The sequence below is a fragment of the Leptomonas pyrrhocoris genome (assembly GCF_001293395.1).
Source record: "Leptomonas pyrrhocoris isolate H10 chromosome Unknown, whole genome shotgun sequence".
Taxonomy (NCBI): Eukaryota; Euglenozoa; class Kinetoplastea; order Trypanosomatida; family Trypanosomatidae; genus Leptomonas; species Leptomonas pyrrhocoris.
The window spans coordinates 1,856,135-1,867,950 of record NW_015438358.1 but is presented as its reverse complement, the minus strand read 5'-3'; the positions used below and the strand labels follow the sequence as shown (position 1 = coordinate 1,867,950).

Below are 11,816 nucleotides of genomic sequence, written 5' to 3'. Positions count from 1 at the left end.
GCTCAGTTGTGCTTATGCGTAAATGGGATCGCTCTCATTGGTGGTTTTTCCTTTTTCCTTTTCTAGTTACTGTTTTTTTTTTCTTCTCTTTTTCTTTCTCGTTTTCACTATTGAAACTCGCGGACCCCACTTCATTTTAATTCTGTGCTTGTGGATGTTATTTTGGCCTCCTCTTCTTGCCTTTTTTTTTATATCTCTTCCTGTTTGTTTTTGGTCGAGGGTGTCCGATGCACCTTTTTTCGAGCGGCGTTGTACTTTTAGGCGTTGAAACCACTTTTAGCTGCCGGTTTGTTTTTGTCTGAAGCTCTGCTCCGACGGGGTCCGTCATGATACGCTGTCCACATTTTCCTCTCCCCCTAAAAAAAAAAACGGGAAAAGAAAAACGATGATCCACTGTTAACTGTATGTGATCCTTTCACGCCTATGCTCATTTTGTCATCGCTCTCTTTTATTGATTCGTATGGATACGCGATCGTCTCTCTTTAAACGGACGGTCGTTTCTTACTTTCTTGAATTTTAATTACGTTTTGTCATTCACCCCCTGCTGCATGTGGAGCTGCCTTTTTGTTTCGTGGCTCGGTAGTCGGAAAGATTTTTACAGTTTTCTCGTTGTGTTGTCGCTCGACTCATTGAACCTACACATGTCAGTTGACGGCGTTATTAGGGCCTTCCTTTGCCTTTTCGCTGAGTGACGAATGATGCACCTGTCGCTTCGTTTACAACAAAGAGAAGTAATTCGTTTTCCCTAAGTCTTTGACCGCAACTCTTTTGCCTATTGGCGAGTAAATGGATGCCAATGAATCGGCCGCGATACGTGCTTCCGTAAATGCTGCGCACAACCTGGGTATTCGATATCGCAGCAGAAAGAAAGGGAAGAAAGGGTTTTGTACTTATCATGTTCCTGTGACGGCCTGTCTGCACAAATAATTTTCCTCATCTCTTTTTTTCTTTTCCCTCTACGATGTGTGCTATCGAGCGAATGTGGCCGGCCCGATGACGATTTCGAGTAACGTCTACCTTTTGTTTATTTTTTCTTTCTTGCTCTCTCCTCACAATTCGCGTGAATGCAATGCAACCAGAAAAAGAAGACAAAGCAAGTGATACCCGCGAATCGATGCCTTACATCGGCTATTACTTTCAAATGCATGTAGGTGTGGCTTCTGTGATGGATATGTATTTCTTCGCTGTCGTGCTAATCGCTGTTGTTTTGTTTTTTTGAGGGGTTTCAGTGTGGGTTCGCATTCTTATTTGGGTGTGTTTTTACCAGCCGCCTCATGAATATCTGTCCGCCACAAATCGCAGAAAATGAAAATGTTATTCCCCACCGTATCTTTTTATTGCTTTTAAATCTTCGTATCTTCTTCCTTCGCAACCCCAAACAACGAGTAAAGCGGCAGCCCAAGCGAATTCGTGTTTCATGGATTTTTTCCTCTTTCTTTCTTCTTTGCCCTAAGCCCATCTTTCTCGGTTCACAGACGTCATTTGGTATGCAAAATTGAGCGATCACCGTCTATTCTCTTTCCCCCTCAAGGCAAGGAAGCGTGAAGGAACATCGGTGACGAAAAGAAAACAAAAACGGCCTGTTCTGCGATTCGCAGCCACGAATCTCAATAATGGCTACGCGCTGACCTTGTCTCTCTATCTCTCACATACACCGAAGAACGGCTCGCAAAACGCTGTGTCTGCCAACAGGCAGATTCCCTTGTACAGCCTTTATGTGTTGTGTTTTATTCTACTTCTTTCTTCTCGTATCTGTCGCGACCTCGCTATCTTTTTTCCGCTACACGTTCAGTTTCTTTCTACGGTGTGCTTACCGAGAGCGCTTGAACGTAAATTAGGAAGAGCAGGAGGATCACAAGGCAGGAGGAAAGAGCCTTGTCGCCTCTCTTCCTCGTGTTCTCTGCTCGTCAGCGTGTAACACGGAAACTTGAATGAGCTCAAATCACTCCACACCCCTTCCTCCTGCAGCCTCATGTGTTCGGTCGGAACCAGGAGATGCCCTGCCGCATCTTGTACTCTGCCAAGCAGCTCAAGAAGCGCTTACTTCGCCGCTGACGCGGTCTGCAGAGCCCGGAACTACTTCTGCCGAACCGCGTAACTCACCCCGCACATCACGCGCAACATTATCATCTCCTTCTTCTCTCTTAGCTCAATCAGTACACCGCGGTGGACGCTCTCCATCACAATCGAGCAGCGCAGAACGCCGCACGGCCGCCACCGTCGCCGGGGCAGGAACGCTGCCCACCTCCGCGAAAACGTCTTCGTCCTCGTCATCCGCCGCGCCACAGGTGATCGTTTTCGACAACACCAAGGCCGGTCTGCAGGCCGTCGACAAGGAAAAGACGGAAGCCCTCATTAGGGAGATCTCCAAGGACTCCAGCTTCTACCAAAACGAGGAGCGGAAGGCGAAGAATCGGCAACGCCACGTAGAGGCGTTGCTCGTCAAGACTCGCCACTACGAGGCGAATGTCGAAGGCAGACCGGATGTCTTTCGCAAAGTACAGCGGGAGGTGGCGGATCTGGAGGCTACGATTGAGTCGCACCGCGAGTTCGACCACGTTTACGTACACATGGACATGGACATGTTCTTCGCGGCGGTGGAAATGAAGAAGAACCCGCACTACGCAAGTTTGCCGCTGGGGATCGGCGGGATGGGCATGCTGAGCACCACTAACTACGTCGCGCGCCAGTACGGTGTGCGGTCGGGCATGCCGGGCTTTATCGGGCTGCGTCTCTGCCCTGAGCTGATCATCGTGCCGTCCGATTTCCCTGCCTACCGGGTGGAGTCGGAGAAGTTCAAAGCCGTTGTGCGCACCTACGACCCGTCCGCGCACGGACTTGGCATGGATGAGATCATGCTGTGCCTCAACGAGTATCTCGCGCTGCACTACATGCACGCCAACTCGCACGACGAGCGCTTCGACGCGGCGGAGCGCATCATCGAAGAGTGTCGGCGACGAGTGACGGAGGCGACGGGGCTGACGGCGAGCGCCGGCATCGCGCCCACGCCTACGCTGGCCAAAATGGCGTCGAATTACAAGAAGCCCAACGGGCAGTCCTCCGTGCGCCTCTTCACCCGAGAGGCGGTGATGGCGTTTCTGTCGCCGGTCGCGGTGCGGCAGGTGCCGGGGATCGGCAAGTCTCAAGAGAGCATCCTTACGGGGTTGGGCATCCACACCTTAGGTGACGTCTACGCGGCGCGACACCGCCTGTACTGCATCTTAACAAAGAAGACGTATGAGTTTTTGCTTTGTTCGGCGTTGGGTGTGGGCGGGATGTACGACAGCCGCGAAGCCACCTCCGCGGAGGAGGCGGGGGACGAGGAGAGCGACGGCGACGGAAATCGCAAGTCGGTCGGACAGGAGCGCACCTTCCGGCAGCTAGCGAAGCGGGATGACCTGCAGAAGATTGCTTACCGCAACCTCAGAGATGCGCACCGCACCCTCACTGAAGAGCGCTTGTTGGCGTCACACGTGGTGTTGAAACTGAAGTTTCGCAGCTTTCAGGTGAAGCAGCACAGCAAGACACTTAACGTATACACGGATGACGTGGCTGTGCTGCAACGCGCCTTGGATGAGGTTTTAATTCCCGTGATGGACCAATTCGCTGACTTTCGTTTGCTTGGTGTTCGGCTGGAGAAGCTGAGGCCGCGGGCAGTGGAGGACGGAGTCGAAGGTGCGACGTGTTTGCCGAAGACGGACAACGAGGACGAGACACGACAGAGGACACTGAGCGACTACTTTAAGCAGCGACAGGACCATATGGAACGACGTCGTGCTGAGATGCAAGATGGTCACAAGCGATGCCGCGACAGCGACGTGGAAAGTGCCGATGACGTGGATTCGGATATTGAGGTGCTGACGCTTCCGTCCGTGAGCCGAGCTGCCGTCAGGAAAGATGTGAAGAAGATGGCTGCGGAGCCTTCAGCAGATGAGAAAGGTGACGCCTTCACGCAAAAGGTGTCCACAACGCTGAAAACAACTGCTGGCAAAAAGCGGGATGCGAGCGTGGTCGACTTAAGCGATGACGAGACCGATAAAGGCGACGACGACGATGGTGATGTGACGTACGTAGAGTGACAAGCCAGTTACCACCAACTGCCTTCTACAGAACGTAGTGCCCAATCCTCCGTTGCCGCACCGTCACGTTTTTGGCTGTTTGTCCGTTTCGTGTTCACCCCTTCGTTCCATTCGTGTGTCTCTTCCCCTTACACCTTTTTATGGATTCCTATTTCCGCTACGTTACCTTATACGTGTTTAAATGTGTTTTATCTGTCGACGAAACAAGTGCGCGATGTGGAACGTGGGGAAGTGCAAAAAGGCAGCGTCTACATCCACAGGTGAGAGCAATCGGCAAGGGCGGCGTAAAAGATGGACTGCATCCGCTCCTGTTGCCCAGCTCGCCTAGTTGTCGTTTATTTCGTATTCCGCTGCATCGCGGGTGTTTCTGCTTTCTCCTGCGCTTTTTCTCCCGCCAGCTTCTACCGCTCCACAATGCATCTCTCGGTTCGCTCTGCCTCCCCCCGCTCTGCCTGCTACGCGATGAAAGGAAAGAAATGTCGTTCAACAGAGGAAACCGCAAACACACGTAGAAATATTGCCTTATAGAAGCGACTGCTGCGGAGGAGAGAAAGAGAAGAAAGACCCGCTAGCTACGTGTAGGACGCTGAGTGGTGCAACGCAACTACACAAAAAACCTTTGTCGATGCGATCTTCATCGCAACGGGGTGCAGCTATTGTTATCAAAAGAGACACTCAAAAGAGAGAAACAAACAATTTGCTTTTCGAATTTGTTTTTAACCTGGTCTTTTTCTCAATTTCACGTAATGCTGTAGAGAGAGATGTTCATTCATCGAAATAATGTGGACCAGTACGTCCACGGAAAGCCGCGACTGCGAAAGTCACAGCCCGTCAGCTCCAGCGGTGTGTCGAATTCCTTCGTGCATCAGAACGACGACGATTTGTTCTTTGCGAGCCGTCGCCGCGTTGCCCTGCGGACAGCGCATAACAGTTATGGAAGCCACCGTCTTGCGCCGATCCGCTACTCCTCACATGCGTCCAGCAGCGACTCGGATGAGATCACGGTGGAGGAGATTTTTCCTCCCTGCCCGTCGCGAGGGGTTGTGTCGACAAGTGAAGAGCCATGCAGTGCTTCTGCACCGCAGCCACCTCCTGCAGTATTCGCAAGTGTGTTCTATTCGAAAGTCGAAACAAACTCGGTACGTGCCCCGACTGGCGCTTCACTCGCAAGCGGAGAGGAGAGAGGAAGAACAAAAAGTGAGTCGGATACCTCCACTCACTTCACTGCATCCCGAAATCTTTTCCAACACGATGGGCTGGCAAGCGTCGGTGGAGTTTCCTTTCTGGTTGCGGCATCGCCTGACGAGTCGCGACTCAGCGACCTGTACGGGCAGCGTGGAGTTCGAAAGCACGATCTGGGGTTGGAGGGCGAAGGTGGTGACGGGGAGGTCAAGTACGATCAGCACTCAGAGAAACGGGATGGGGAGAGAGGTGTGTATCGAGACTTACCAGCCACGTCCGCAACAGCCACCATTCCCGCAACCGGAGAGCCACCACCACCATCGCATCCGCTGGCGCCGTGGCCGCAGCGGCAACCAAGTTCGTTGCACAACGGAGCGTCGGTGGACCCCTCTTCAGCGCCTTTTGAAGCGACCACTGCGACGTTGGAGACAACAGGAGCTCCTGATTTGGTGTCTATAGGAGGTGCAGAGCAGCAAGCATCTCATGTGCGGAGTGTCTCAGTGATTGGACGTACCTTGACGGCGGCTACAAAAGCACTCACCGCTGCGGCTGCGCGAGAGGCTCAGCGGCGAGCGGAAGAGACGTCGCGCGCACAGGCTGCAACGTCCCCCTCCGTCGAAGTGCATCTCGTGCAGGATCTTCTGCTCGGCACCGCGCTAAAAGAAAAGGTTTTGCTTTTTGAAGCGTATTTCGCAGGTCTGCAACAAACGTGGGAAGTCATGGAGATGTGTGGGGCGTTGTACCGCCGCGATGCTGAACGTGCCCGACGTGAGGCAGACGCCGCCGTGCAGGAGCAGGAGCGTGACACTCAGCAGAAGCTCTTCTTCTACCGTCAGCACACGGCTGCGGAGGCGCTGCGTTTCGCCGCGGACAAGAAACACGAAGAGCAGATGCGGGCCGCCGACGCTCGCATAGCGGTGTTAGCAGCCACGGTGCAGAACTTGACAGATAAATTAGCCTCACAAGAGGCCGAGTTTCATGAGCAGCAAAAAGCGCACAACAGCGAGGTGCAGGAGCGTCTGCGTGAAGGTCAGCAAGACGCACATGAGAGCGCGTTGGAGCTCCGCGCGCTGCAACGCGCACACGGCGAGGCTACGGAACGATGGATAGCGCTGCAGGTTGTCTGCCACGAACTGCAAAACCGCTTCGAGACTCTCCGGCGACGACGAAGGGGCCGGCAGACGCCCCACAGTTGTTTTCACAACTCCGTTGAGGCTCCCAGTCAGACCCAGGCAAGGCCACGCGTTCTACCGAAGCCAGTCTTGTTGGCTTCTAAGAGTGAGGGCTTCATGGACACCGAAACACAGGGCCCGTTCGAAAGCCAGCCCCGCAATACACCGTTGTCAAACAGCCTGGACAACGCCGAGGATGCTGCCGCCGGCCCCAAAGGTACATCGGAGAAGCCGACGGCATTAGAGGTGCTATTGGCACGTACGCAAGCGGATAGCGGCGCGATTTCCACTTCTCCCCTCCGCCCCCATGCAGACCTCGTCGGCACGGCGACAGGCAGGCCAGCTCGGACCTTTAGTGACGGGCCGCTTATGCCTGTCGCTCCACCGAAACGCGGCGGATTCTCGTCCCCGCCTGACACGCCGCTGCTCGCCGCTGCTCCCTTGCCAACGACGAGTAGTGCGGCATCGCATCTTGAGGAAAGCGTGCCAAAGCAGGCGGTTCGGTCTCCAGATGCGAAGCCGGCAGCTGCACGTCCGACGTTGCGTGGATCTTCGAGCGGTAGCGCAAGCCAAGCCCACGGCGCCCCCGACTCCGCCCGTTCGACCTCTTCGTTCCGGCCCTCGCGGCTGAATTCCGTCGCCTCCACGCGTCGCGGCTCTTCATCTGCGCTTGCCCACTCGACCGCCACGTCCGCACAAGGGTCCAACCGTTGCAAAGACCCAAGAGATGACGCCAACCACAACGGCGCAGCGGGTGTGGATGTCATTGCAGACCCCATTGAGAGCGAGGAAGAGGACGATATGGAGTGGCAGCAGCGCGTTCAAGAAGTCGCGGCGGCGGCGGTGCAGCGCGAGTTGTCTCGGCTGCTCGTGTTTAATTTAGCCGGTCATGGGAGGCACGATCCGGCTGTCGCAAACGGTACTCTCCACGTGCGGAAGAGCAGCTCCCCGAAACGTAACGGCTCCGTCGCACTCGCTGCGACACGCGTAGAGTCGTGTCTGTCTACGCCACGTGCGGAGAGCGGAGGAGCGGATGGAGAGGAGGCGCTAACGCCGGCGGTGACCTTGTCAGCCTTGCAATGGATGCGCGTGTGTGAAACGGCGCATCTTTCTGCTCATGTGAACAGCGTACTTGTCGATCTGCTACAAAAGCTGGGTGACTCCTTAGCACAGCGCCTTCAGCTGCTAGAGGAGAAGGACTGGAATAAAACGATGGCGAGACAGTTCATTGCCGTGGATCACGCGGCAGCGTTGCGGCGGCTGACGGCCAAGGTGGACAGTGTCGTTCACGGCTCCTTTTCTGCACCTTCAGATGGTATGTCCTCTTCGAAAAAGTCGCAACCAAGGAGAGAGATGCGCTTCGGACTGATGTAAGAAAACGCAGGAGCGCTGTCGTGTCGCGTCTGCTTAAGGCGAGCTTTGTGCAGGAGCGTTGTTCATACACCGTTATTACTATTTTTGTTCTTTACCTCTGTTGGGGAAGGAATAAGGAGACGAGCAGCAGTGGCGTGAGGATGTCTGTGTGTATTGTTCTCCTTCGATAAGTTTCTTCTCCTCGGCCTGTTTGACCTCCTCGGCCTCGTACAAGCAGCATCAAAGCAAGGGTGATCAGGAAAAATCTTCAATTTGTTGTGGTGGTGATGACAATGCGTGCAAATGCGCTGCCATGTAAGGGTTCTTTGAAGGCATAGTACGAGGTTGCTGTTTCACTTTGCTACTCGGCGGAAATAATCGGAAAGTAAAGAAAGAGCCATTACATCTGTATCGTGCGCCACAACTCAACCCACTCCTCATCGGGTTCTTGTTTCTAGTTCATGCGCACAGCCATCTTCGTACCCTCTCGTACGTCAATGCGATGCTATTCCTCTTCCTTTCTACCCCTGATAACGTGTACCGGAACCGTACAACAACGTCTGTTTGTTCTTCACACAGCTGCGTCAACAACGCGCACTTCCATTCGACAGCATAGAACAGCAGCGACGTCACCTGCGACGACGACGAGAAATTGTCTCGACCGCGCCTCGCAAAAAGTTCCCTTCTAATACCACATCGGAACGCTCAGATTTTTGGTGTCCTGAAGCAACGCATTCCGGTAGTAATAAGAGTTATCCAACGTAACAAGTACCATAGAACCCATTGCGTCCCAGGCATCCTTCAGCAACACACCCACACACACACACGTCCTGTTAAAATCGTATAGAATCAGCGGAGGATAACCGGTGATCGGCGACACCTTCATAAGCGTACACGACTGACTCCCTCTCACTTTGCAAGCTTCGTTCTTGTTGCGCACCCCTAGGTCGGCAATCCTTCTCGATAGAGTCATAAAACGAACGGTTACTCTCTGTGTTGGTGTGCTGGTTTGTGTTGCTTGTTCGTGTTCATCCGCCATAACAGCCATGTTCCGCCTGTCCAGGTTTGCGGCCGCTGCTGGTGCCTCGAAGGGCGTGCCGCGCGCAGGAAAGGCCGCGCTGAAGCGTGTCGGTACGGCCGCCGGCGTGGTGAAGAAAGTGGGCGCAACCACCGCCTCGAGTACCAGTGGCACCAACCCCGCCTTCTTACGTCAGTACGCCGTCGCACCGGGCAACGAGGACGATGACATGGAGGAGATGCCGCAGCGGGCGGCCACCCCGGTAGTGCAGCAGCACCAGCACCCGCAGCAACCGCCGCACCACCACGACCAGAGCGACAGTCACCACCGCGGTGGCGGCAAGTTGCACTTCGACGCGACCAAAGCGGGGTTGCAGCACGTGGACAAGGACTACGTAGAGCAAGTGATCCAGGAGGCGTCGAAAGGGTCGGCCTTCTATCAGAAGGAGCAGCGCCTGGAGGAGACGCGCCGTCGCAAGGCGGAGGAGTTGCAAACGAAGGCCAAGGGCTTCAACTCTCTCAGCGCCGCAGAGATGCAGGCGCTGAGGAACAGGGTGAACACGCTCGAGGACGAGCTGGAGGCCACGCGTGACCTGCGCCGTCGCTACATCCACATCGACATGGACATGTTCTACGCCGCCGTCGAGGAGAAGAAGAAGCCCTCACTGCGCGGCAAACCGTTCGGCGTGGGCTCCATGCAGATGCTATCCACCACGAACTACATCGCCCGTCAGTACGGTGTGCGGTCTGGTATGCCGGGCTTCATCGGCAAGCGCCTGTGCCCGGAGCTCACTATTGTGCCGAACGATTTCCCGGCCTACAAGCGAGAAGCGGCCCGCGTGCACAGCATCGCTTCCCGCTACGATGCGCAGTTCGTCAGCGTGGGCTTGGACGAGCTGACGATGGACGTGACGAAGTACCTGGGGGAGTTCCCTGCGGTTTCCGCCTCCGACATCGCACACGACTTCCGCGACGAGGTCTTCTTGAAGACGCAGCTCACCAGCAGCGGCGGCATTGGTCCTACGTCAATCCTGGCGAAGATCGCGAGCAACGTCAACAAACCCAACGGTCAGCACGAGATCACCCTGCTCACGCGCGAGGACGTGATGAACTACGTGAAGGACATCCCCCTCCGTAAAATCCCCGGCATCGGCTACGCGCAGGAGCTCACCTTGGGGGCGTTGAACATTCACACCTGTGGTGACCTGCTGCAGAACAAGTACTTGCTCGCCTACCTCTTTAAGGAGAAGACGTTCATCCACTACCTCAGCGTCGGCCTTGGCGTGGCGGAGACCTTCTCGCAACGTCGGCACCACACCACGCAATCGATTGGGAAGGAAACGTCCTTCGCCGAGCCGCTGCCCTCACCGGAGGCCTTCACGAAGATGTTTCGCACACTAATGGAGGACTGCCACGCTCGCTGCGTACGCGAGCACCTCAAGCCGCGGCTGATGAAACTGGTGCTGAAATACCGCACCTACGACACCCAGCAGTTCAGCGTGCAGCTGCCCACCTACACGAATGATCTAAAACTGTGGATTGAGGCGTCGCAGAAGCTGCTGGAGCCGCACCTGCTGCAGTACGGCGAGCTGCGCCTCGTCGGTGCGCGCATGGAGAAGTTCGAGAACAGCGAAGGCGAGGAGCAGAACGGTAAGGACGGCTACACCGGCATCCTCGGCAACAGCATTGGCCTCCGAATAAACAGTGACCAGTTCAGCGAAGATTCGTACGGGGAGAAGGACCGCGACGGCGATGACGCTCGCACGGCGTCCGAAGGGGAAGATGGAGACGCGGCAGAGGAGAACGATGAGGCGGATGCTGCATCGGAGGCTGCTGCTGCTGCAAGGTCTTCGGAGCCACACAAGAGAAAAACACCGATTCCCGTTTCTAAATTTCTGTCAAAGCCTGGGGCGGCACGATCGTCGTCGACAGCGGAGAAGTCGGCGGCACTCACCAGGTCGGCGAAGTCAGCCGGCAAGCGCCTGAAGGCGTCTACGAGTGCCATGAGGCGGAAGCTGCACAGGAAGAAGTAAACGAGTGGGCACTTTCCGCAAGAACCGGATCGCCTACTGCGCAAGAAAACAAAAGGTGGGGCATGCGTTTCAAAGGATAACAACCACGCAAAGCATCGATGTGATCTGCATTTGTTGTCGTTGCTGGTTGTTGTTGCTGTTATTTTTGGAGGGGAGGCAGCGCTTGGCTTCCAAATGCGTCTGAAATGTGCGGCCGTGCTTCTCCGCAGAGCGCTAATTACGAGGAGAGTGGTTTTAAAGGATGCTGTGAAGATAGAGTTGTGATGTGACGTAGGAATCCATAGAAGTCACGAAGCGGGGGCCGTTGGCTGCCGCCTACCGAGACCTTAAGTCTTGTTTTTCCTCCTTGCTAATGTGTGTTTGTGTGTACGCGGCACCGGGGTTGTTTCATCGATGTTATTGCGTTTTTTTAAATTGCGATAACCGTCTTTGCCCACGATGATGGTGCTTGTGCCTCTTTGTTGCTGTGTTGTTTCTAGCGCTGTTGTGAAGACCATAGATAGAGTGTTCAATACAGGTGTGATGGCGTGCATAGAGTTTAGCGTATGCGTGTTTGAGCAGAGAAGAGTTTGATGTTAGCCTTGTTTTCTGAAACTATGGATTGTGCTGGATTGTTTGTTGTGAGATGAATCAACGGGCTACCACGGTGCGCGTGCTTTTTCCTGGTGGATCCTGTTTTACCTCCCCCAGTAGAGCGGGAATGTGTGTAGATGAAAGACTCCCTCAACAACCAAAAACAAAACCTCTATACACATATAGAAAAGGTTCCAACGTTGCTCCTCTCTCCCCGAAGTGGAACTCCCTCTGTGCGGAACCAGAACAGTTATCGCGGTAGGAAGGAGGTAAATGGGACTGAAGCAATCAGAACTCTGGCTTTCAGGTTTCAGCTCGTCTGGTCCTGTCGAATAACATCGCCGTTCGTTTTTGCCGCTACGCTTCGAAGAGATCAACGTGACGAACAGCTCAAGTTCCTGTAGCCG

At 54.8% G+C, this 11,816-nt stretch overlaps 3 protein-coding genes across 3 annotated transcripts; all 3 read left to right on the top strand.

Moving 5' to 3' along the window:
- Positions 1–1,791: 1,791 nt before the first annotated feature.
- ABB37_01670 (putative DNA polymerase kappa) lies at positions 1,792–4,079 on the top strand (the record flags this gene model as incomplete). The annotated part of the gene is made up of 1 exon (XM_015798263.1): positions 1,792–4,079. Exon 1 carries the CDS (start codon positions 1,932–1,934, stop codon positions 4,077–4,079), a length of 2,148 nt encoding a protein of 715 aa, XP_015663783.1. The 5' UTR covers positions 1,792–1,931.
- Positions 4,080–4,547: 468 nt separating this feature from the next.
- ABB37_01669 (hypothetical protein) lies at positions 4,548–7,807 on the top strand (the record flags this gene model as incomplete). The annotated part of the gene is made up of 1 exon (XM_015798262.1): positions 4,548–7,807. Exon 1 carries the CDS (start codon positions 4,841–4,843, stop codon positions 7,805–7,807), a length of 2,967 nt encoding a protein of 988 aa, XP_015663782.1. The 5' UTR covers positions 4,548–4,840.
- A 557-nt stretch (positions 7,808–8,364) lies between these two features.
- ABB37_01668 (putative Dna polymerase kappa) lies at positions 8,365–10,836 on the top strand (the record flags this gene model as incomplete). Its single annotated transcript, XM_015798261.1, has 1 exon — positions 8,365–10,836. The coding sequence occupies exon 1, from the start codon at positions 8,833–8,835 to the stop codon at positions 10,834–10,836; it is 2,004 nt and encodes a 667-aa protein (XP_015663781.1). The 5' UTR covers positions 8,365–8,832.
- Between the last annotated feature and the right edge of the window lie 980 nt (positions 10,837–11,816).